We start from the raw sequence: 22,614 nt of genomic DNA, 5'->3' as shown, positions 1-22,614 counted from the left end.
TGAGTAAATGGTATCGGTGGTTTGTTTTTTGTTTTTCAAGTAATTTAAAGATACTATCATCAATTTGTTAGTGGAAAAGTGATCATACATAGTAAAAATAATAAAAGTACTTCAATGTGAAACAAATTACCTATATATTAAATTACCTATAAACAGTAATATCACTGACAGATGAGTAAATGGTATCAGGTACCGGTACCCGATTTACCAAACCGGTGTATTTTCGGTACCAGTTCGAGGCAACGGTATTCCTTGGTTTTACCCTCAAATACCGGTGTCGTACCAGTACCGACCGGTACTGAACCGTACCGTACCAGGTATATTCGGTACCGATACCCACTTTTTGGGATTTCGGTAACGGTATTTTCGGTACCTGTTACACCGTTTAGATTATTTTTCGTACACACAGTAAGTAAACTGTATTTCGTTTGAATGAGGTTTTATATATACAACAACTTATTTTGTTTTTTTTTTTTTGTCTTTTTCTGTAATGAATGAATTGTAGCATGTAAAATTAACTTAGATATTTAGAATATTGATGAACAAATCATATCAAATCCTATAATCAAACCGGTATCGTATCGGTACCAAATTTACTATACCAAATCATTTCCGGTACCAATTTGGTACCCACCTTTTGGCGTTTTCAGAATCGTTACTTTCGGTTTAACACCGGTCTAGCACCATACCTATATTTATTGACAGAGCCGGCTATTGGGCCGGCCAAGCCGGGCGACGGCTCGAGACCCAAATATCCAAGGGGCCCGAAAAGTTTTAAAAATGTTACATATTACACATAAAATAAATATTTTCTACAGGTTCCTGCTATAGTTCAATTGGTAAGTGTGTCGATTTATAACCAAGAGGTCTCCTGTTCTATTCCCGTCGTTACGCACTTTTTTTTTTCAGTTTTCAAGGTTTTAAATTCTAAATATATTACTTCTTAAACAAAATCTGGGCCTACTTTTGCATGTATTGTGTACGTGTCTATGTTCGTTTCCCCCGATCCCTTTCCAACCTTTTTTTCTTGTCCTAATCCCACATTAGTTAAATACTAGCTATGTGTACAACCATTTTTTTCTTTTTATTAATTAAATAGCAGTTATATATACAATTTGGAGAAATGATACAAAAGCAATACCATTAATACCATTATCTACAAGTGCATTTGATAATAAAATAAAATCATATATGCACGTTACTCATACTTTTTATAACATTATATTAGTTTTCTATTGTTTTAACCTAGCTATAGGTATACCGTCATCTAAAAGTGACTTTTATCATAAAATGTATCAGTAAAATATAAAAATGTTATATGTGATAATGTAATATTACAACTTTGGTATATTAAACTTTACTTATGCTTATAAAAACCTTTTGGGTAGAATATTTATTATTTATACCGACTACCCGTATCGTACCTTACCAATCGAAACCAAGATTCGATGAATATCAATTATAGGGGGGGCAATTTTTTTGGCTTGCACGAGGCCCATTTTTTTTTATCTTTCTCAGGGACGGCTCTGTTTATTGATTTTTACCTTCAAATACCATATTGTATTGTACCGAGCATTTTCGGTGCCGGTACCTAATTTCGATGATTTTCTGGATCGGTATTTTCGGTGCCGTTACCGGTACCGAGCTCATCCATATTTTAACGTGTTAGCACCGTAATAACTGAACTGAAAACAACCGAATTTCCAACGTGTAGGACGTGTGGATCCTATTATTATATATTAGGTTATTTAAAATCGTTTTTTTGGACGGAGTGACTATCCTTACCACGTCTTTTTTATTTACGTATTGATAATCGATATCTGCTTGCCGTTGCTGACACACCTTTTGTAGTCATTGGGTCCCCGCTGCAACGCGCGAGGTGAAAATCAACTAGTTCAATATAATTTCTAAAAGGATTATGCATATCATAAACGAGTTAGAGATGTTGAACTCTTTTAGGCTTGACCCGTTTATCACAAATCATTTACCTTAAATCTAAACCTGTTTAACTTATGCCGCGTTATGTAATATTAAAGAACCATAAAATATATTATCGTGTTATCATATAATTATAAGTCCTGTAATTTAAAACTCCTGACCTCCATTAAAATGAATACACTTTGAGTGGTTTTGATCCGTTTAATATGTTATCCTTTTAGTTAATTTTCTTTTCGAGTTGTCCTATCTAAGATAAAACACACGATTAAATCATATGGTCAAATTGTTAAGGGTCTTGATGATTTAAGATGCTAAATGTGTGCCGTCTATTAGCTAATTATTTGTAAGTTATAACGTGTTGGACCAGGTGATCAGACCCTGAATAACAGATGATATGGAAAGCCAAAACTGGATCCCAACAGTTGATCCACAATAAGCACTGCACATCTAAGTTTACTCCAATGACAGTGGTTATAATAAGTTAATAAGGCAAAGCACTGATCTGCCTAACAACTGTTGGATATAAAGACTACTGTACACAAAGACCAATGAAGATCATCCACTGTTGAAGATCAAAGCACTGATGAAGACCAAAGTCCTGTTGAAGACAAGCACTAATGAATCATAGGCCTGATCAACCAAAGATGAACTACTGCTCAACAACAACAGTGGTTCAGCATCAACTGCAGATATTGCATCAGTGTTTATATTAACACTATTTATATGTAACAGTATTTATCACATCAGTGTTTTATAGTCTGGACAATGAATTTGAATGTCAATATATATCAAATCCCCGACAATCTAAATGAACGGATAATTACTTACTAATTAATATAATAAAACGTTACTAAAACTACCCGTGTTTTACACGGGTCCAACTACTAGTGTTAAATAAATTTACAAGTATTCTTAGTTGAAAAAATACCAAATTAAAAAAATTTCAACAAAGTTGAATATCATAAATACCAAATAAATAAATACCTAGATATCTCAAATGTCAAAATTTTCGGTAAGCTAAATAATATTTTTATGGTTCTCTTATTTAACCCTTCGTATTCAATATTTTTATTCAAAATTTTTTAAAGTTAACTAAAGAGTTAAATGCTTGGTTGGTCTCTGTGGTTTTCAAAAATTGCAGACTTGGTCCTAGTGGTTTGCTAATTACATGCGTGGTCTCAAAACTTGTCAAAAATAAACTCGGTTGGTCCCCAGCCCTAACATCAGTTAAATTTCTCAGTTAACCATGTGTGAAATGACTATATTATCCCTGGACAATTAAAAACTTAAAACTAAGAATTAAAAAATTTAAAAACCCACCACAACCTGCATCTAATTGTGTTATATTAGGCAGATTTGGTGATGAATTTGTGTTTGATATAGACGATCCACCACTGGAATTCGTCATGACAGGATGAAGAACAGAGAGCAGAGTATATGAAAAATAATTGGAACAGAACAGAACGGATCTGAAAAGTGAAGAACATATCTAGAGTTGAAAAACAGATCTAAATGATAAGCACAGAAAAATGGAGCAGATTTGAGATGGAAAGGATGAATAACACATCGGAAAACAGAATTAGCTTGGCCAGAGAAGAAAGGAGTCTCGCCGGAGAAGAAAGGAGTCTCGCCGGAGCCGTGAGTCGCCCCTGCCACCCCTCTTTCTCTCTCTCATCTCTCTCGTCTCGATTCATCTCTCTCGCCGGAGAAATAATCCGGTGACCAGATTTTTAGAGAGAGAGAGAGAGAGCAGAGACCCATTGATGGTTAGGGTGGTCGTGATGAAGATGATACAGGTTGGGGTGGGTTGGTGATGAAGATGATACAGGTTGTGGTGGGTTTTCCGATCTATTACTCTGGCGGAAAAAACAGAAAACCCAGATTTTTAATTGGTGATGAAGATGATACGGGTTTTTAATTGTTCAGGGGTAATATAGTCATTTCACACATGGTTAACTGAGAAATTTAACTGATGTTAGGGCTAGGGACCAACCAAGTTCATTTTTGACAAGTTTTGGAATCACGCGTGTAATTAGTAAACCAATAGGACCAAGTCTGCAATTTTTTAAAAACCATAGGGACAAACCAAGCATTTAACTATTAACTAAAAGAGGCAACATCAATAAAACATAATATATTAAATTATTAGTTATTAATTTACGTGTAATATTTTTTCTTTATTCAACCTATGTAACACATCAGTGCATTAACAAAACTTCACAAAAGAAACATTACCTTACATATTTTTCTTAAACAACCAAATTCTAAATATCACATTTAAGATAAATAACTATTAAGATAAATAACTATAACAAAGCTGAATATCATAAAGAGTAAAATGCCAAAATCGTTCATAAGGTTTAGTCATTTTTACTTGTTCCATCCAAAATGATTCTTTATGCATTTTAGTCCTTCATGTTTGCATTTTATTGCCATTTTTATCCTTGAATTTGACAATTTGTTGCAACTTCTGTCATTCGAAATTTGGCCCACAAAGATAAAAATGATAAGATTTCAAAGTTTTTTTTTTTTTTTTGATGAAAATAGCACTTAGGAACAGAGACGAAAGTCGTAAAAATGATCAAACTTCATAAACGAAAATAACATTTTACTGTATCATGTAACAACATCACGAAACAAACTTAAGACAAATAATACCATAACAAAACCTCACAAAAAAAACATTACTTATTTACCACATATACAAAAGCAACATAGGGGAATAGTGTCACGCAGCTGCATGACACTTCCTTATTAGACCAACCATTTTTATTCTTTTATATTCGTTTTAAAATTACCGTTTCGTCCTTAATTTTAAAATAAAATTACGTTTTTTCCTCACTTCAAAATAAAATTCTCTTTTTGTCCCTCGCTTAAAATTACGATTTTGCTATCGGTTCAAAATTATACTTTTCCCCATATTACAATTACAATTTTGGCCCCAGTTCAAAATAAATTTTTGCTTTTACCCCAAACTAAAAATGACGACTTTGCATTTTCGCCCCGTTTCAAAAATTATGATTTCGCCTTCAGTTTAAAATTATGTTTTTGCCCGGTTCAAAATAAAAGTATGCTTTTGCCCCCCAATTCAAAATTACGATTTTGCCCTAAGTTCAAAATTTTGATTTTGCCCCAGTTCAAATTAAAAATATAGTTATGTCCCCAACTTAAAATTACGATTTTGTCCTTAGTGCAAAGTTATATTACGATTTTGTCTCTGGTTCAAATTTATAGTATTGCCATCACTTTAAGTTTTGGCAAATTACGATTTTACCCATGTCAACAAATACAACTTTGCCCTCAGTTCAAATTACAGTATTGCTATCGTTTTAGTTTTTTTTAGCAAAACTATAAAAGTGTTTTTTAATTGATTGACAGGATTTAATTTTTTTCCACGTCAAGGAGCTGCTTAACACTTGCTCATTAATCCTGACAAACTACAGTTTTGCCCTGAGCTCAGAACTACGGTCTTGTCTTCGTTTTAGTTTTTTTTCCAAACAATACCATAATAGTGTTTTTTTAATTGATTGAGAATTATTCGGCCACCGCCCCACAACGCGGGCGGGGCATCAACTAGTTTATTACAAACTTATCTTAAACAACAAAATTTCAAACATTACATAAACACATGATACATTCATGTATTAATACTTACACAATAAATACCAAAAAAATTAAATTAATTTAGCCCTTTACACTGTTGCTCCTTGTACCTCAAATCTCTAACTTTCTCTCTCTTCTTCCCTTCTCTGTTTTCTGTATCTATCTCCTCGTTCGTCTCTCTTTCTTAGACCTAAAATCAGCTTCTAACATCGCCATTCAACCCTTTTTTTTCCTCTGCTTTCAGGTTCTTTTATTATTCATTGCATCATTTGATCCATCAATCTTTTTTCTCCTTTTAATACAGATTCTTATCTGGATTTGTTGTTCTTGATTAGGGTTTGTGTTTTCTTTGATGGGTTGCATGTAAAGGATTGATCTTGATTGTTTTGATTTAGGTTTTAATTTGTTTTGTAAGTGAATTGGGAGTTTTTTTTTGGGATTTGATGAAAATTGTTTAAGTGCTGAAGTCAAACATCACATGGTCGGGTGGTAATCCGATCGGGTGGCAATCTGATTGAACGACAATTCGTTCGATGTTCAAACCTCCTAAGTTGAAATAAAATTTAAGTGTGGGACCCAAGGTGCAAGCCGATCGGGTGGTTGTCCGGTCGGGTGGCAATCCGATCGGACGACAATCCGATCGGGCGGCAATCCGTCCCAGATGACCTGATCGTCTTCATACTTGGTTGTTTTGATAGTTTGTCGTTTTCTCGACACTGTATGATAACGTGTCAAACAACAGAAACCTCGTCAAGACCTAGTGACCCGATTGGACAGGAACCACCCTAGTCCGACCAGTTAACTGTTCGAGATGGTGTTTCATGTTTAACCCGAAATCAGTATTCTCGTGGATAGAATCCAGATCTTGAACCAACACATCAACAAGAAGGAGTAGAAGATTAGAACAAGCTCCGATTCTATCGGTTTTGAGTGCATTGAGTGTAAAAGAGTTGAAAGAAAGTTGGAAAACTATCCTTCAATCCTTTTCACCATGAATGTGTTCAGATCTATGCAAGATCTTTGTTTATCTATGTGGAAATCGTCCAGATCTAAGTTGTTATTGGTGGATTGAGGCCACAACATGAAGTTCTTATGAACACCATGATGATATCATCCTAGAACACCTCAAATCTAGTGATTTCACGGTTAAAAGTTAAGATTTAAAAGATAAAAAAAGGTGTAGGAGTGCGTGTAGATCAAGAAAGTACAAGATTTAGGTGGAAAACTTACAAGATTCGCGAGAAATCGGAAGAAAAGTAGGCTGGAGCGAGTTGAGTAGAGAGAGAGCTGTCAACATCAAGTGATGTGACAATGAGGGGTATTCATAGGGTTTCCATAAATGGAAAGTGGGGGAAAGACTGGTCGATCGGGTGGCAGCTCGATCGAGTGGCAGCTCGATCGAGTGGTAGCTCGATCGGGTGGCAACTCGATCGGTTGGCCCCTCGATCGGCCGGCCACTCAATTCGAGTGTTCGGCGTGACGAGTTTGGCTGTTTCGATTCGCGTGTTGAGCGTTGCGATGCGATAGAGTTTCTCATCAAATTACTTTTAATCCCAACTACTATATCTAACATACAATCATCATAATTAACTTGCGTTTAGCGTTTGCAATTCGATTGCAATTGTGTTGCGATTGCGTTTCGATTAATCACCATATCATAAACATAAATAAACATGCACAAGTAACACATAAGAAGGCACACACACGTAAAGCAATAACCAGAATACATAAGTCGAGTTGCGAGTGCGATTGCGATTGCGATGCGATAAAGCGATAAAACATGCGATAAATATCTATTAAACCTCGATTATTAACAAGTACTCCACATAATACAACTAATGTAAAGCATAAAATAGACTATCTACAAGTCAAATAAGTCAAAACAGGAATCTAGCAAGGAGTGACAGATCGCAATTAGCAATCTTGTCTCCCTTTGACTATAATCTTGACTTTGACTTTGACTTTCGAAACACGGGGTGTTACAAAAACCATTTCCAGCTTTGTGTTGTTTCTGCCTCAACAAGGGCATAACAAACTGGATATATGCTATTGTTCCCATCTATACCAACAACACTCAAGATCTGTCGAGGAAATGTACCTTTCATGAAACAACCATCGACACCCAGCAACGGTCTTCCAATCATCTTAAATCCTCTCATTATAGAGGCAAAACAAACATAAATCCTGCGAAACTGCCTTGTAGGACTACCTGGGTTCCCACATGGCTCAACATCAATTTTAATTTTACTACCTGGGTTGGCTTTTATAAGTTCATCACAGTATGACCTTAGCAGACTGTAGTGTTCTTGGTAATCACCATAAATCCTCGTAGTTGCTATCCTCTTGGCTCTGAAGACCTTATGTAGTGATATTTCTAGCTGATGCTTCATAAGCAGTTGACTTTGAATTGCATGAATTGGCATATATGGATTGCTTTCAATCATAGGTTGGATCTCTCTAGCAATCGAACTCATTGTGTACAATGAAACGTCCCTTGTTGTCAAACAATTATGTTGATTATGAATGGTCTTCACACACCACTTCTCCTTAGCCGTATGCCTTGAGATGTGAACTACCCAAGGGCAGGTGGGCTTTGTATGCCTTTTAAGGTGCTTGTATTTTTGCCCTACTTTGCTGCATTTACTATCTCCTTTTTTTTACAGGACCAAGTAGCGGTGGACTACTTCCAAAACATACTACCATATACCTTAACAATTCGTTTTTTAGGATAAACACATCCCTCCTTGCCTTAAGAGGATAATCCTTGACCATCTGATTCATCTTATTCTTGTCATCAATAAGTTGACCAACAAAGAATGGCAGATCATTTGGTCCTTTTAGACCAGCCTTCCTTTTCCTCCTTATCTTCCGGGCAACCTTATCTCTAAGACTTGAATTGTCACCAGACCCACTTTCAAAGTCCTCCAGGTCTACAGGCAGATGACCTTCTTCGCTTCTCCTATCATCATGATCCCCATCAGTTGAACCATCCAGTCCTTCCCTAGTAAATTCAACATTAGCCCTGAACCTTTGCATATTGACTTCTATTTCATAAACCATATTATATTCCTCAATATACTAATAATCAGAATCACGTTCTTCACTCTCTTCATTATGATCTTCAATTTCTTCCTCATATTCATTCAGACTTTCATTCTGATTATTTATTAGAAATGATGTTGGAACAATTTCTTTACATGGCCCTACAGGAACTTCATTGGACTCCATCAAGATTGTTGACCTCCGGTGTTCAACATACATGTCTATCATGTGGACTCCTTGATGCACATGATCAAACATAGTTTCTAAGTCAACATCACATTTTAATGTCCTAAGACCAAAATCCAAAGAACAGTAGGGTTCCTTGTAATGAATGCAGAAAAAGAGACCATCATTGTATCCTATTTTCTTAACCATCTCCTCTAAAACATCCGTAGTCAACACTCGATAATCTACATGATCAATGTAGTTCATCTTCTCACCAAAGTATTCCCTATCTGGGTTTTCTACAAAATTACCTCCATGGTGAAATTTAATGGTAAATTGACTTTGGGTTTTACCTGTAAACAAACATCAATAACAAATTAATACAACAAAAGGTTCAAATTTTACCTAAATCAGACCCTCTGAGCTTGCATGTCACTTACGGTACATTTCATCCGGTTCGAAATATTGATCTTCAGCTCTAACCTTCCATAATCAAAGATCCATGCTCGTAACAGAGTTCGAACCGATTGTAATTCTTCAAGTGGGACTGATCGCCATGTACAAACTTGATTTTAGAGGTATGTTAACTTGATGGTTTCAAAGTGATGAAACGTGAAATATATGAGGATGCAGGTAAAGATTAGGGTCATTTACCATTCTGCCCTTTGACCATTAACAGCAAACGTTGATAACTGACGCCAGGGGGTAAAATTGCGACATAAAATCAACGTTGGGGGGGGGATTGCAATTATTTCCATGGAAGAGGTCAGGGTGCCAATTGAGTTAAACCCCAGGAGGTAAAATTGCAGTTTACTCTATTTTTAAGTAAGTCTAAAGTTATAAAACTACATCATTTGGATAAATGTCGTCAACATGTTTACTCATTTAATATAATTACTAAACAGGTTATGCATATTATAAACGAGTTAGAGGGGTTAAACCCGTTTAGACACTTTTTAACCATGTTGACCCGTTTATCACAGGCCATTTACCTTAAATCTAAACTCGTTTATCTTATGTCGCATTATGTAATATTAAAGGACCACATCATATATTATCATGTTATCATATATTATGAGCCCTGTAATATTTAAAACTCCAGACCTCCATTAAAACGAATACCCTCTATATGGAAATTAATGCAAAAGTTTAATTGGACATTCAATGTTAAATAAATTTACAAGTATTCGTAGTTGAAAAAAAATACCAAATTAAAAAAATTTCAACAAAGTTGAATAACATAAATACCAAATAAATAAATAAATAACTAGATACGTCAAATGTCGCAATTTTTTGTAAGCTATATAATATTTTTCTGCTTCTCTTATTTCACCCTTCGTATTCAATATTTTATTCAATTTTTTAAAAGTTAACTAAAAAAGGCAACACCAACAAAACATAATATATTAAATTATTAGTTATTAATTTATGTATAATATTTTTTCTTTATTCAACCTATGTAACACGTTAGTGCATTAACAAAACTTCACAAAAGAAACATTACCTTACATATTTTTCTTAAACAACCAAATTCTAAATATCACATTTAAGATAAATGACTATAACAAAGCTGAATATCATAAAGAGTAAAATGCCAAAATCGTTCATAAGGTTTAGTCATTTTTGCTTGTTCAATCCAAAATGATTCTTAATGCATTTTAGTCCTTCATGCTTGTATTTTATTGCCATTTTTATCCTTAAATTTGACAATTTGTTGCAACTTTCGCCCTTCAAAATTTGGCCCACAAGGATGAAAATGATAAGATTCCAAAGTTTTTTTTTATTTATTTTTTTTATTTTTTTTTTATGAAAATGTCACTTTAGGAACATGAACGAAAGTCGCAAAAATGATAAAACTTCATAAACGAAAATAACATTTTACTATATATATATATATATATATATATATATATATATATATATATATATATATATATATATATATATATATATATATATATATATATATATATATATATATATATATATATATCATGTAATAACATCATGAAACAAACTTAACACAAATAATGCCATAACAAAACCTCACAAAAAAAAAAACCATTACTTATTACTTATTTGTAACATATACAAAAGGAAGCTTGAGGAATAGTGCCACGCAGCTGCGTGGCGCTCCCTCATTCGACCAACAGTTTTACTCTTTTATATTCGTTTTAAAATTACGGTTTCGTCCTTAATTTAACATAAAATTATGCTTTTGCCTCTAGCTCAAAATAAAAGTATTAATTTAACATAAAATTATGCTTTTGCCTCTAGCTCAAAATAAAAGTATATTCTTTTCACTCGCTCAAAATTACGATTTTGCACTCGGTTCAAGTTTATGATTTTATCCCCATATTACAATTTTGACCCCAGCTAAAAATAATTTTTTGCTTTTGCCCCAAACTAAAAATGACGACTTTTCATTTTCGCCCCGTTTCAAAAATTATAATTTCGCCTTCAGTTTAAAATTATATTTTTGCCCGGTTCAAAATAAAACTATGCTTTTCCCGCTATTCAAAATTACGATTTTGCTCTCAGTTCAAAATTTTGATTTTGCCCAAGTTCAAATTAAAAATATAGTTTTGTCACCAGCTTAAAATTACGATTTTGTCCTTAGTGCAAAGTTATATTATGGTTCAAATTTATAGTATTGCCATCACTTTAACTTTTGGCAAATTACGATTTTACCCAAGTCAAAAAATACAACTTTGCCCTCAGTTCAAATTACAGTATTGCTATCGTTTTAGTTTTTTTAACAAAACTATAAAAGTTTTTTTTATTAGTTGACTGGATTTAATTTTTTCCCATGTTAAGAAGCTTCCTAAAACTCGCTCATTAATCCTTACAAACTACCATTTTTCCCTGAGCTCAGAACTACGGTCTTGTCATCGTTTTAGTTTTTTTTTTCCTCTAACAAAACTATAATAGTGTTTTTTTAATTGATTTAGAATTATTCGGCAATCGCCCCGCAACGCGGGCGGTGGCATTAACTAGTTTATTACAAACTTATCTTAAACAACAAAATTTCAAACATTACATTCACACATGATACATTCATGTATTAATACTAACACAATAAATACCAAAAAAAAAAAATAAAATAAAACAAAATTAATTTAGCCCTTTTACACTGTTGCTCCTTGTACCTCAAATCTCTAACTTTCTCTCTCTTCTTCTCTTCTCTGTTTTCTGTATCCATCTCCCCCTCGCCTCTCTTTCTTAGACCTAAAATCAGCTTCCAACATCGCCATTCAACCCCTCTTTCCCTCTGCTTTCAGGTTCTTTTATTATTAATCGCATCATTTGATCCATCAATCTTTTTTCTCCTTTTCATACAGATTCTTCTCTGGATTTGCTCTTCTTGATTAGGGTTTGTCTTTTCTTTGATGGGTTGCATGTAAAGGATTGATCTTGATTGTTTTGATTTGGGTTTTAATTTGTTTTGTTAGTGAATTCGGAGTTTTTAGGGATTTGATGAAAAGGGGTTTTGCTAATTTTGTTTAAAGATTATTAATTTGTTCAGTAGGTGTGTTTTTAGTTGTGGGTTTTGTTTACTTGTGTGTTTAATTTAGTTGTTTGTTTTGACTGTTGGGATTTTTTTAACAAAAGGGTATTACTGTATTAGGGTTTATTTGAGATTTTAATCATTTTAATCATTTTTAATATTTTTTAATCATTTTATGAGGTGGGGTGTTTTGAAATTGAATTGGGTTGAATTGGTATATGGGGATTGATGTTTTTGATTAGTGAATTTGATGGTTGTTACTGTGTGTGTGTGTGTGTTTTCACTTTTTAGGTGGGATTGGAGAAGTGTTTAGGGAGTTGTGAAGTGGGAAAATGGCCGGGAGTTCGAGCGAGGAGTCCGGGGTTAGCAGATCATTTGACGGATTGTCGAACGGGCAGCAGCAGCGGTCTGGTGAAGCGTTGGCGGAATGGCGGTCGTCTGAGCAGGTGGAGAATGGGATTACGTCGACTTCACCGCCGTATTGGGATACTGACGACGATCGAGATTTTGGTATGCATTTTCTTAGTTTTGTAACTTTGTTGTTTACCTTGAATTTAGAGATAAGGTAGAGTTTACACGAGTATAGAATGTTAAGAATCTTTTTCGACGTAATATTCGTTAGTGTGTTTGGGAATATAACTTTTACGAGTCACGTTATGTAAGCTACATCGAGAAAAAGTCAACTTTCGACGTGCTTGACTCGCCCACGTTTCGTCTTATATCGTGTCGAAAAGATATATATATATATCTGTATGTCATTCGTTGCAGCAAGCTGAACTTTGAAATCCACTTATGTTCATGTTCGTTATAGCCGTATAGTTCGTATTTTGTAATGAAGTTGGACGAATTATGTATATTCACTCGCGCACGATTTGCGTTACAACAATTTTGTATAATTGCTTTTTTTTCATTCTGTTTTATTTATTTATTTATTTTTATTTTTATTTTTATCAACGCGCAGAAAAGAGACCGTCTGACCTATACGGAAAGTATACGTGGAAAATCGACAAATTCTCACAGATTAATAAGCGAGAACTTCGTAGCAATGCGTTTGAGGTTGGTGGCTACAAATGGTATGTTTTATTTGTTTTGTTTTTTTTTTTTTTTTTTAAAATCTGTTTTCATATTCATCATTCGTGCTGTCCGAAACACTGACGGTATATTATTAGATTTTCAAGTCACGCGTTATTTACGCTTGTTTGTATCCGTCTAGGTACATCTTGATCTACCCACAGGGGTGTGACGTCTGCAACTTTTTGTCGTTATTTCTTTGTGTTGCAGAGCATGACAAGCTTCTTCCCGGTACGCTCGATAAACAAAACTGTGTGTTTTACCTTTTTTTTTCATCGTGCACTTAAAATAGTTTGCATTGACTTTTTTTTACGGATGCAGGATGGAGTCATTTTGCACAATTTACGATAGCTGTGGTGAATAAAGACCCCAAAAAGTCGAAATATTCTGGTTGTTTTTTTTGTTCTTGTGATTATTACTGGAGTAAATTACAAAAATCGTCCTTTATGTATGTCACTTATTGCAAACTGTGTCCTTTGTCTTCAATAATTAAAGGAAAACGTACTCGATGTTTGCCAACCCTTGCAAGTTATGTCCTTTAGCCCTAACTCAGTTAATTTTTTTGTGGTTAAAGCTGACCAAATGGACCCCACATGAGGGTATTTTGGTCATTTTACTCTCATGTGGGGTCCATTTGGTCAGATTTAACCACAAAATACCCTCATGTGGGGTCCATTTGGTCAAATTTAACCATAAAAATTAACTGCGTTAGGGCTAAAGGACATAACTTGCAAGGGTTTGCAAACATCGAGTACGTTTTCTGTAATTATTGAAGACAAAGGACACAGTTTGCAATAAGTGACATACATAAAGGACGATTTTTGTAATTTACTCTTGTTACTGTTTGTCATCGTTATATATATTAAATGGTTGAATATATGTTTGTAGATACGTTACATCGCTTTTGGAAGAAAGAGCATGACTGGGGCTGGAAAAAGTTCATGGAATTATCCAAAGTGATGGACGGTTTTGTCGATGCCGACACACTCATAATAAAAGCTCAAGTCCAAGTTATCAGGTTTTTAACTCTTTAATTATCTTATTATATGTAACCTATTTCCTATGTAGTTAATATCCCGATATATCATATATCAACCGATATATCAGTGATATATCGGTTATCGGTCCCCTGCCGAGATAGCGGTACAAAATATTGGTTAGAATATCGGTACCGATAATATCAGCGATATTGTCCGATATTTGACCGACACAGGACCGATATTTGATCGATAAATCACCGGTTTTCCCGATATCAGTATCATTCTTCTTATTTCTACCGTTCATTTTTCTTCTTATTGCTGCTATTGGTGTTTTAAGTCTTAGTTGTTAGTTGTTACCGTTAAATGTTAGTGTTTTAAGTCTTAGTCAGTTCTTACTTGTTACAATTGTTAGTGTGAAATTGCTATATATATAAAGTTAGCATGATATTAAAATTACCGATATCCCACCGCGATAACCGAAATCTCAAATATCGGTCCTTGACCGATATCCGATATTTTACCGCATTAACTACTTAGCCTATTTCGGAATGTATCTTATTTTATTGGCATTTATTATAATTGTTACGTGTTCGAGTAGTTAATGTTTCTTTCCCTATGGAAATAAAATCACCTTTCTCGTATCTCAAAATCACCTTGTTGAACCGTTTCTTATTTTTTTTCGCTAATTAATATTTTATCGTAAATGTGTATGATAGCAAATGCTAACATGTTCTAAATGGTTGTGAAGGGAGAGAGCAGATCGTCCTTTCCGATGCCTTGACCGTCAATATAGGAGAGAACTCGTAAGGGTATATTTGTCAAATGTAGAACAAATTTGTCGTCGCTTTGTTGAAGAAAAAAGAGGAAGGCTCGGGAAATTGATAGAAGATAAGGCTAGATGGTCCGGGTATGTAATTCTTATTCGAGGATAATACGGGTGGCAAAATGGGTAAATTTATTTTATTTTTATAAATTTATGGTTTTCTAAAATTTTGATTACAACAATTGTATTATTGCAATACTATTTATGTTCATTAAAAATGGATTTAGGAGGTAAAATACGCTTTGGGTGACTTTGGAATTGTTCGACCCGTTTGAACCTAGTGCCTAGGGGTGCAAACGAGTCGAGCCGAGCCTGAGCTCGATTAACTTATGAGAGCTTGGCTCGGCTCGGTTCGGTTCGAGCTATGTTTTCAAAGCTCAAGCTCGGGCTCGGCTTGTTTATTATCTATTAATGAAAATATTAAATAAAAATAATATAAATAATAGACTCGTTTAGGCTCGCGAGCTCGATAAGTGAAGCTCGGGCTCAGACTCGTTTACTAAACAAGCTTATTTTTAGGTTCGGGCTCGGCTTGTAAACAAGTTTAAATAAGCTCAGCTCGGCTCGTTTACTAGACAACTTTAAATAAGGGGTAAATGTTATTAAATATTAATAAAAAGTGAAAACTAATGAACCTGACGAGCTACACATGCCAGGCTCGAGCTCGGGCGCGATAAATAAATGAGCTTTATTTTATGCTAGGCTCGGGCTTGATAAGACTTGGCTCATTTCGAGCTTTTTCTCGAGCCAACTAGTGCCTTTTAAATTTAGTTTTTTTATATTCTTTTATTTTTTTGTAACATTATTTTTATATTTTCTTATATCAGCTTCTGTAATTTCTGGTCGAGAATCGATAAAAACCTCAGGCAACAAATGTCAAGGGAGAAATCCGATTCGATATTGAAAGTTGTCGTGAAGCAATTCTTTATAGAAAAGGAAGTGACGTCAACTTTGGTGATGGACTCGTTATACAGTGGATTAAAGGCCCTTGAAGACCAGTCGAAAAACAAAGGAAAATGTGATGCGGAAGAAGTACCGATAATGCCCGTTGTCCATATGGAAAATGATATGTTTCTTTTGGTTGATGACGTTCTGCTGTTGCTTGAACGGGCCGCCATTGAACCGTTGCCCCCCAAAGATGAAAAAGGCCCTCAAAACCGTACTAAGGTTAGTATCATTGTATAGGAACAATTCAAAGTTTTATGACCCGTTTTAACCCTCGTCACTTCTAGCTTGTATGTTTGTCTACGAGAAGTGATAGTAGGGAGAGGAAACTTTCAGAACACTATTCTTTTTTTTTTTTTTTTTTTTTTTGCGAGAACACGCAAAACAAATTTAAACCATTTAGTTTTTTGATGAATGGCTCTTATTTTTAAAAGAGTTAATAGCCAAAATGGTCCCTGAGGTTTGCTCACTTTTGCCACTTTAGTCCAAAATCCAAAATTTTTAAATCTGGGTCCCTGAGGTTTGCATTTTGTTGCCATTTTAGTCCAAATTTCAAAAACCCTATTTTTTTACTGTTGCAACCAGCCTATTTTGTCCTTTTGTGCAGGGGTATTCTGGGTTCTTGATCTGAGTTTGTTATAATAATTCATAAAAATGACCAAAATATCCCTGCACAAAAGGACAAAATAGGCTGGTTGCAACAGTAAAAAAAGGGAGTTTTTGAAATTTGGACTAAAATGGCAACAAAATGCAAACCTCAGGGACCTAGATTTAAAAATTTTGGATTTTGGACTAAAGTGGCAAAAGTAGGCAAACCTCAGGGACCATTTTGGCTATTAACTCTTTTTAAAAATTTATGCTGCTTACATACACGTGTAGGTTATGTACATAAAAACTATCAAACTAATTTGTTTATTTTTTTTATATATTTTGTAATTTTCACCTACACATGTGTAGGTTAGAAAGAATTATTATGGCATTTATACCTTTTATCTTTTATATTTAAATTTTTTAAGATTGAGAAAATGAATGGTTTATATGTGTTCCGCATGTTCTTGCAATATATTTTATATAGTGTTATTAATCGACTCCTCACACACTACACATTAGAACTGCCAACGGACAGAATGAACACAAACAAGACCTTGTTTGTGTTCATTTGTTAAGGAAGTATATGTGTTCACGAACTGTTCATGAACACTTACCGAACGAGAATTTCTGTTCGTGTTCGTTCGTTAATTATAGGCAACGAATGCAAACAAGCGTTCATGAACACAGACTAATGTTCATTAACACAAACGAACACAAACAAGCGTTCATGAACATAATATATAATAATACACTAATGCTTATTAAATATTGGCAAATTGGAAAATAATAATCCCATCTTTCTGAAATTGGCCGATAATAATACCAAGTCAGTTATTAGCCAATAATAATCCGACCTCGTCCAGTTTTTTTGTAAAATAGACCGCCGTTAAAATAAGCTTAACGGAGTTAAGTTTTTTTTCCGAATTACAAACCGATATTTTAGGGTTTTTGATCAGAACGAGGATATGAGTCGATTGATGTAAAACTTACCTGGAAATTGTGTTCGAAATGGCTTGAATTTTGTTAATTGGAAGTTAAACTTTTTTTTTACCCGAATTGAAGCACCGTTTTCGTGGGTTGGGGGCAGTATTTTGAGGTAAGTTTTACATCAATCGACTCGTATCCTCGTTCTGCTCAAAAGCCCTAAAACATCGGTTTGTAATTCGGAAAAAAACTTAACTCCATTAAGCTATTTTAATGGCGGACTATTTTACAAAAAAATTGGACGAGGTCGGATTATTATTGGCTAATAAGTGACTTGGGATTATTATCGGCTAATTTCAGAAAGATGGGATTATTATTTTCCAATTTGCCTTAAATATTTTATTTGTCGGAATTTTGAACTAATTAAATAAGGGGAAATTGGCCTGTAATAATCCCACCTAGACCTTATTGGCCATTAATAATCCCATCTCAGAATATTCCCCCCACTAGTCCCACCTTTCACCTATTTTTCCTACAATGGTTCCCCGTTAAAAAAACTTAACGGAGTTAAGCTTTTTTCCAAATTACAAACAAATTTTTTAGGGCTTTTGATTAGAACAACGATACGAGTCCATTGATGTATAACTTGCCTCGAAACGGTGCTCCAAACGATGAAAACGGCGCTTCAATTCGGGTGTTTAAATTTCCAATTAACCAAAATCAAGTCACTTGGAGCACCATTTCGAAGTAAGTTTTACATCAATGGACTTGTATCATCGTTCTGATCAAAAGCCCTAAAAAATCTGTTTGTAATTTGGAAAAAAGCTTAACTCCGTTAAGTTTTTTTAACTGGGGACCATTGTAGGAAAAATAGGTGAAAGGTGGGACTGGTGGGGGGAATATTTTGAGGTGGGATTATTAATGGCCAATAAGGTCCAGGTGGGATTATTACAGGCCAATTCCCCTTAAATAAAATATAATAATTAAAAACACTAGTGAACTATCTAACACAAACGAACACGTTACCGAACGTTCACGAACATAAATGAACGAACGCAGCCTCTGTTCATGCCGAACGGGTTCACGAACTGTTCGCTAAACGTTCGGTTCGTTTGCAGCCCTACTACACATATGTGTCTGTATATGCATATATATCTTGTTATTATTAATGATCTCATGCTCTTTTATTACTTTGACAGGATGGTGGCTCAGGGGAGGATTTCAGTAAGGATACTATCGAACGAGACGAAAGGCGTCTCACTGAATTGGGACGTAGAACTATTGAAATCTTTGTTCTAGCCCATATATTCAGGTAACGGTCTAATAGATTATTTTTAAACTAGCATGCATTTTATTTTTAACGTTATTGCGATGTAACTTTTTTTTTTTCTCAGTAAAATAGAAGTAGCGTACCAGGAGGCTGTTGCGTTAAAGCGACAAGAAGAGCTCATTCGTGAAGAAGAGGAAGCGTGGATAGCCGAAAGCGAAAAACGCGCGTCCGAAAAAGAAAAAAAATCAAAGAAGAAACAGGTTTCCGATAATAGTAAATCATATTCAACTCTTTAGCTGCATTTAGGGGTGCAAACGAGTCGAGCGGCTCGCGAGCTACTCGAGATCGGCTCGAGAAAAAAAGCTCGAATCGAGCCGAGTCTTATTGAGCCCGAGCCGAGTTTGAGCCTAAAATAAAGCTCGTTTGTTTATCGAGCCCGAGCTCGAACCTCGCATGTGAAGCTCGTTAGGCTCGTCGAGCCTTATCGGGCCTTAGTGTAAATGTCGAGAAAAAGCTCGAATCGAGCCGAGTTTGAGCCTAAAATAAAGCTCGTTTGTTTATCGAGCCCGAGCTTGAGCCTCGCATGTGAAGCTCGTTAGGCTCGTCGAGCCTTATCGAGCCTTAGTGTAAACGAGCCGAGCTTATTCAAACTTGTTTACAGGCCGAACTCGAACCTAAAAGTAAGCTTATTTAGTAAACGAGCCCGAGCCCGAGCTTCACTTATCGAGCTCACGAGCCTAAAAAGTCTATTATTTATATTATTTTTATTTAATATATTAATTAATAGATAATAAACGAGCCGAGCCCGAGCCGAGCTCGAGCTTGAGAAAATACAAACGAGCCGAGCTCGAGCCTTGAAAACAAAACTCGAATCGAGCCGAGCTCGAGCCCGAGCTCTCATAAGTTAATCGAGCTCGAGCTCGAGCCTGGTGAAGCTCGGGCTCGGCTCGGCTCGGCTCGTTTACACCCCTAGCTGCATTTTACATTTTTACTCACTGTATGCAACTTTTGTGGTTTTTTTTTATTATAAAGGCGAAACAGAAAAGAAACAACCGCAAGTTAAAGGATAAAGCACGGGACGAAAAACCGAGTGTTGTAATAGACGAAAAACCTAAAAAACAAAGCCCGATTGAGGACGATGCGGATTTGTCAAAAAAGCCCGGTCTACTTGAACCACTTGAACCGCTTATCCCACTCGAGGATGTTTCAGACGTTTCGGATTCAGTAGACTGTGTGACGGAATCACCACATCAACCCGATTCAGATGATCGAGATTCGAGCCCGGTCCACTGGGATACCGACACTTCTGAACCGCATCATCCACCCACGGAAGCATGTAGCAGCGGTGTTACGAGTGAACAAAACGGTGGGAGAAAGAGTCCCTCTGCAATGGATGACAGCTCGTCAACGTGTTCGTCAGATTCCGTACCGTCAGTTGTGACCGGTGGGCCCCCTTATCGAGGGAGTTTGCATCAGAATCAGAAATCACAAAGTTCACCTAGCAGGTTGTTTTTTTGTATTTCATTTTTTAATTATTTTTATTAAAATGCCATTTTCGTCCCCGAGGTTTGGCCATTTTTACGACTTTCGTCCAAAGGTTTGTTTTCCGCATCTGGATCCAAAAGGTTTAAAATCTTGTCATTTTCATCCGGCTCGTTAACACCATCCATTTTTCTTCGTTAAGTCAGGGTATTTCTGTCTTTTTTTGTTAATTAAAGGGCAATTCGGTCTTTTCACTTATGTACAAGTATTCAGGAAAGACGAAAATACCTTTAAGTTAACAAAAAAGACAAAAATACCCCTGCCTTAACGGAGAAAAATGGATGGAGTTAACGAGCCGGATGAAAACGGCAAGATTTCAACCTTTTGGATCCAGATCCTTTGGACGAAAGTCGCGAAACTGGCCAAGCCTCAGGGACGAAAATGGCATTTTACTTTTTTTTTTGTAAGTTAACATATTCAGGTTATGTAATATCATGTAGAGGGAAAGTCAAACACGGAAAGGGTACTGGTCAACCACATGCAGAAGGTGATGGGGCTGCGGTCTCGTTGCAGGATAAGAAAGTGGAAGAAGTTGTTTCGTTGCAAAAAAAGCTAACCATTAAAGACGACACGGAACCCGAGAGACATTCGAAAGAAAAAACAACCGTCTCCGTTGCACCGTCTTCACCGAAAAGCCCGTCAAAAGCTTCCCCACGAGCGCTTCAAAAATCAGACCTAAGAAAAACCGCCCAAAACACGGATAAACCGGTGGTCTCGTCAAACTTAACCGATGGTTCGGTCGTATCCAAACCCTACGCACTAAAACCACCCGAAAGGCCTTCAGCGGTCCAACAACCACTGAACTCGGCTCAGAAACACGTGAATGGCCAAGGGGCGTTAACAGCCGAAAAGCCTGTGGTTCAGGTTCAGGTTCAGCATGTGTTGACTAAGCCGTTGAGCGTTTCATCGGCCAAGCCGGTGCCACCAATGTCGAGGCCTTTGAGCGCACCGTTAGTTGACGGGTCTAGAACTAATGCCAATACCTCGAGTACCGCTACCACCCCTGTTATCTCAATGGTTCAGACCGCACCGTTTCTGTCTCGTTCCGCAAGTGCGGCGGGGTATCTCGGTCCTGACCCGTCATCCATGGGTCAAAGTTACGGTCCACCGTCGTATCGTAATGCTATGATGGGGAGTCAGGTTTCCGCTACTTCGTCTGCTTTTAGTCAAACCCATTCGTATTCGCAGCCCATGTTTCTACCGCAAACCCCGGAAAGAATCGACACGAACTCCATCAGACCAAGTTTTTCGTTCGGGATGATGAATCACGATGTCGTACTTCAAAACGGGTCCCAGTGGATGGAATCCGTTCAACGGGATAACGGCATTAGCCGATCGCAAACTCAAGGAATGTTAGCGGATGAATTTCCGCATCTAGATATCATCAATGATCTACTCGATGACGAGTACGCTATGCCGATCGCGTCAACTCCGGGCCCGTCATTTCTTAACGGGCCTCGCCATCTTTCTCATCAGTTCACTTTCCCAGGGGACGTCGGTGGTTCACTCGACCAGGGTCCGTCAACAAGCTCGTGTAGGTTTGACCGAACTCGGAGTTTCCCCGAAGAGTTTCAACACAGTTACGGTGGCGGGTTTGACTTTTCAAGAGACTTGATTTCACCGCAACCGAACTTGCAGCCTTATGTAAACGGTCAGATTGACGGGTTAGTTCAGAACCAATGGCAGATTGGCGGGTCGGATCTTTCTTACGGGTTGAGAACAATGGACGGTGACGGGTACCCGTATCACATGCCGGCGGAGTTTTCGAGTTTGACCATGGGGGTCAACGGTTACACCATGTACCGACCAAACGGGCAGTGAGTAGGCTGCGAAAGAAATTGTTATTCGGTTGTAATAATCTATATGAAGAAGAGGATGATGATTTGAAGTGAGGTTGTAACCCTTTGATAAGAAAACTTTTTTTTTTTTTTATTTTACTTTTTATTCTGAAAGAGTGATTCTAGCAATATTTTTCTGTTTGTTTTTTTTTTATTAAGATTTGAATTCTTACTTTGCTCCCAATGTTTACTAGATTGCCGAAACGTTTATTAAACCTGTTTGATCGGGCTCGATCTTGCTATATGGTCGGGTCTGAAATTGAACTAATAATTTCGGCTACTCTGTCGATAGTTTTTGCTATGGGTGGGATTTTACTAGGTACGACGTTAGTTGTATTTTAACTAAAATATTGATCACATGTTTACATTACGAA

At 36.2% G+C, this 22,614-nt stretch overlaps 1 protein-coding gene across 2 annotated transcripts; it reads left to right on the top strand.

Annotated features, from left to right (window-relative positions):
• The first annotated feature begins 5,716 nt into the window (after positions 1-5,716).
• Positions 5,717-22,527, top strand: LOC110900203 (TNF receptor-associated factor homolog 1b). 2 transcript variants are annotated; one of them, XM_022147109.2, is made up of 12 exons: positions 5,717-5,785; positions 12,548-12,766; positions 13,218-13,329; positions 13,470-13,558; positions 13,649-13,717; positions 14,216-14,345; positions 15,056-15,214; positions 15,958-16,297; positions 18,790-18,902; positions 18,985-19,120; positions 19,893-20,365; positions 20,843-22,527. In XM_022147109.2, the coding sequence occupies exons 2-12, from the start codon at positions 12,589-12,591 to the stop codon at positions 22,221-22,223; spliced, it is 3,180 nt and encodes a 1,059-aa protein (XP_022002801.1). In that variant the 5' UTR covers positions 5,717-5,785; positions 12,548-12,588; the 3' UTR covers positions 22,224-22,527. The 2 variants fall into 2 exon arrangements, with proteins under 2 accessions (XP_022002801.1, XP_022002800.1); XM_022147108.2 differs by lacking the exon at positions 5,717-5,785 and adding an exon at positions 11,879-12,029.
• Positions 22,528-22,614: the final 87 nt, after the last annotated feature.

Source organism: Helianthus annuus, chromosome 13 (assembly GCF_002127325.2).
Source record: "Helianthus annuus cultivar XRQ/B chromosome 13, HanXRQr2.0-SUNRISE, whole genome shotgun sequence".
Lineage (NCBI taxonomy): Eukaryota > Viridiplantae > Streptophyta > Magnoliopsida > Asterales > Asteraceae > Helianthus > Helianthus annuus.
The sequence above is the reverse complement of the archived record's forward strand: the minus strand, read 5'-3'. Positions and strand labels throughout refer to the sequence as shown.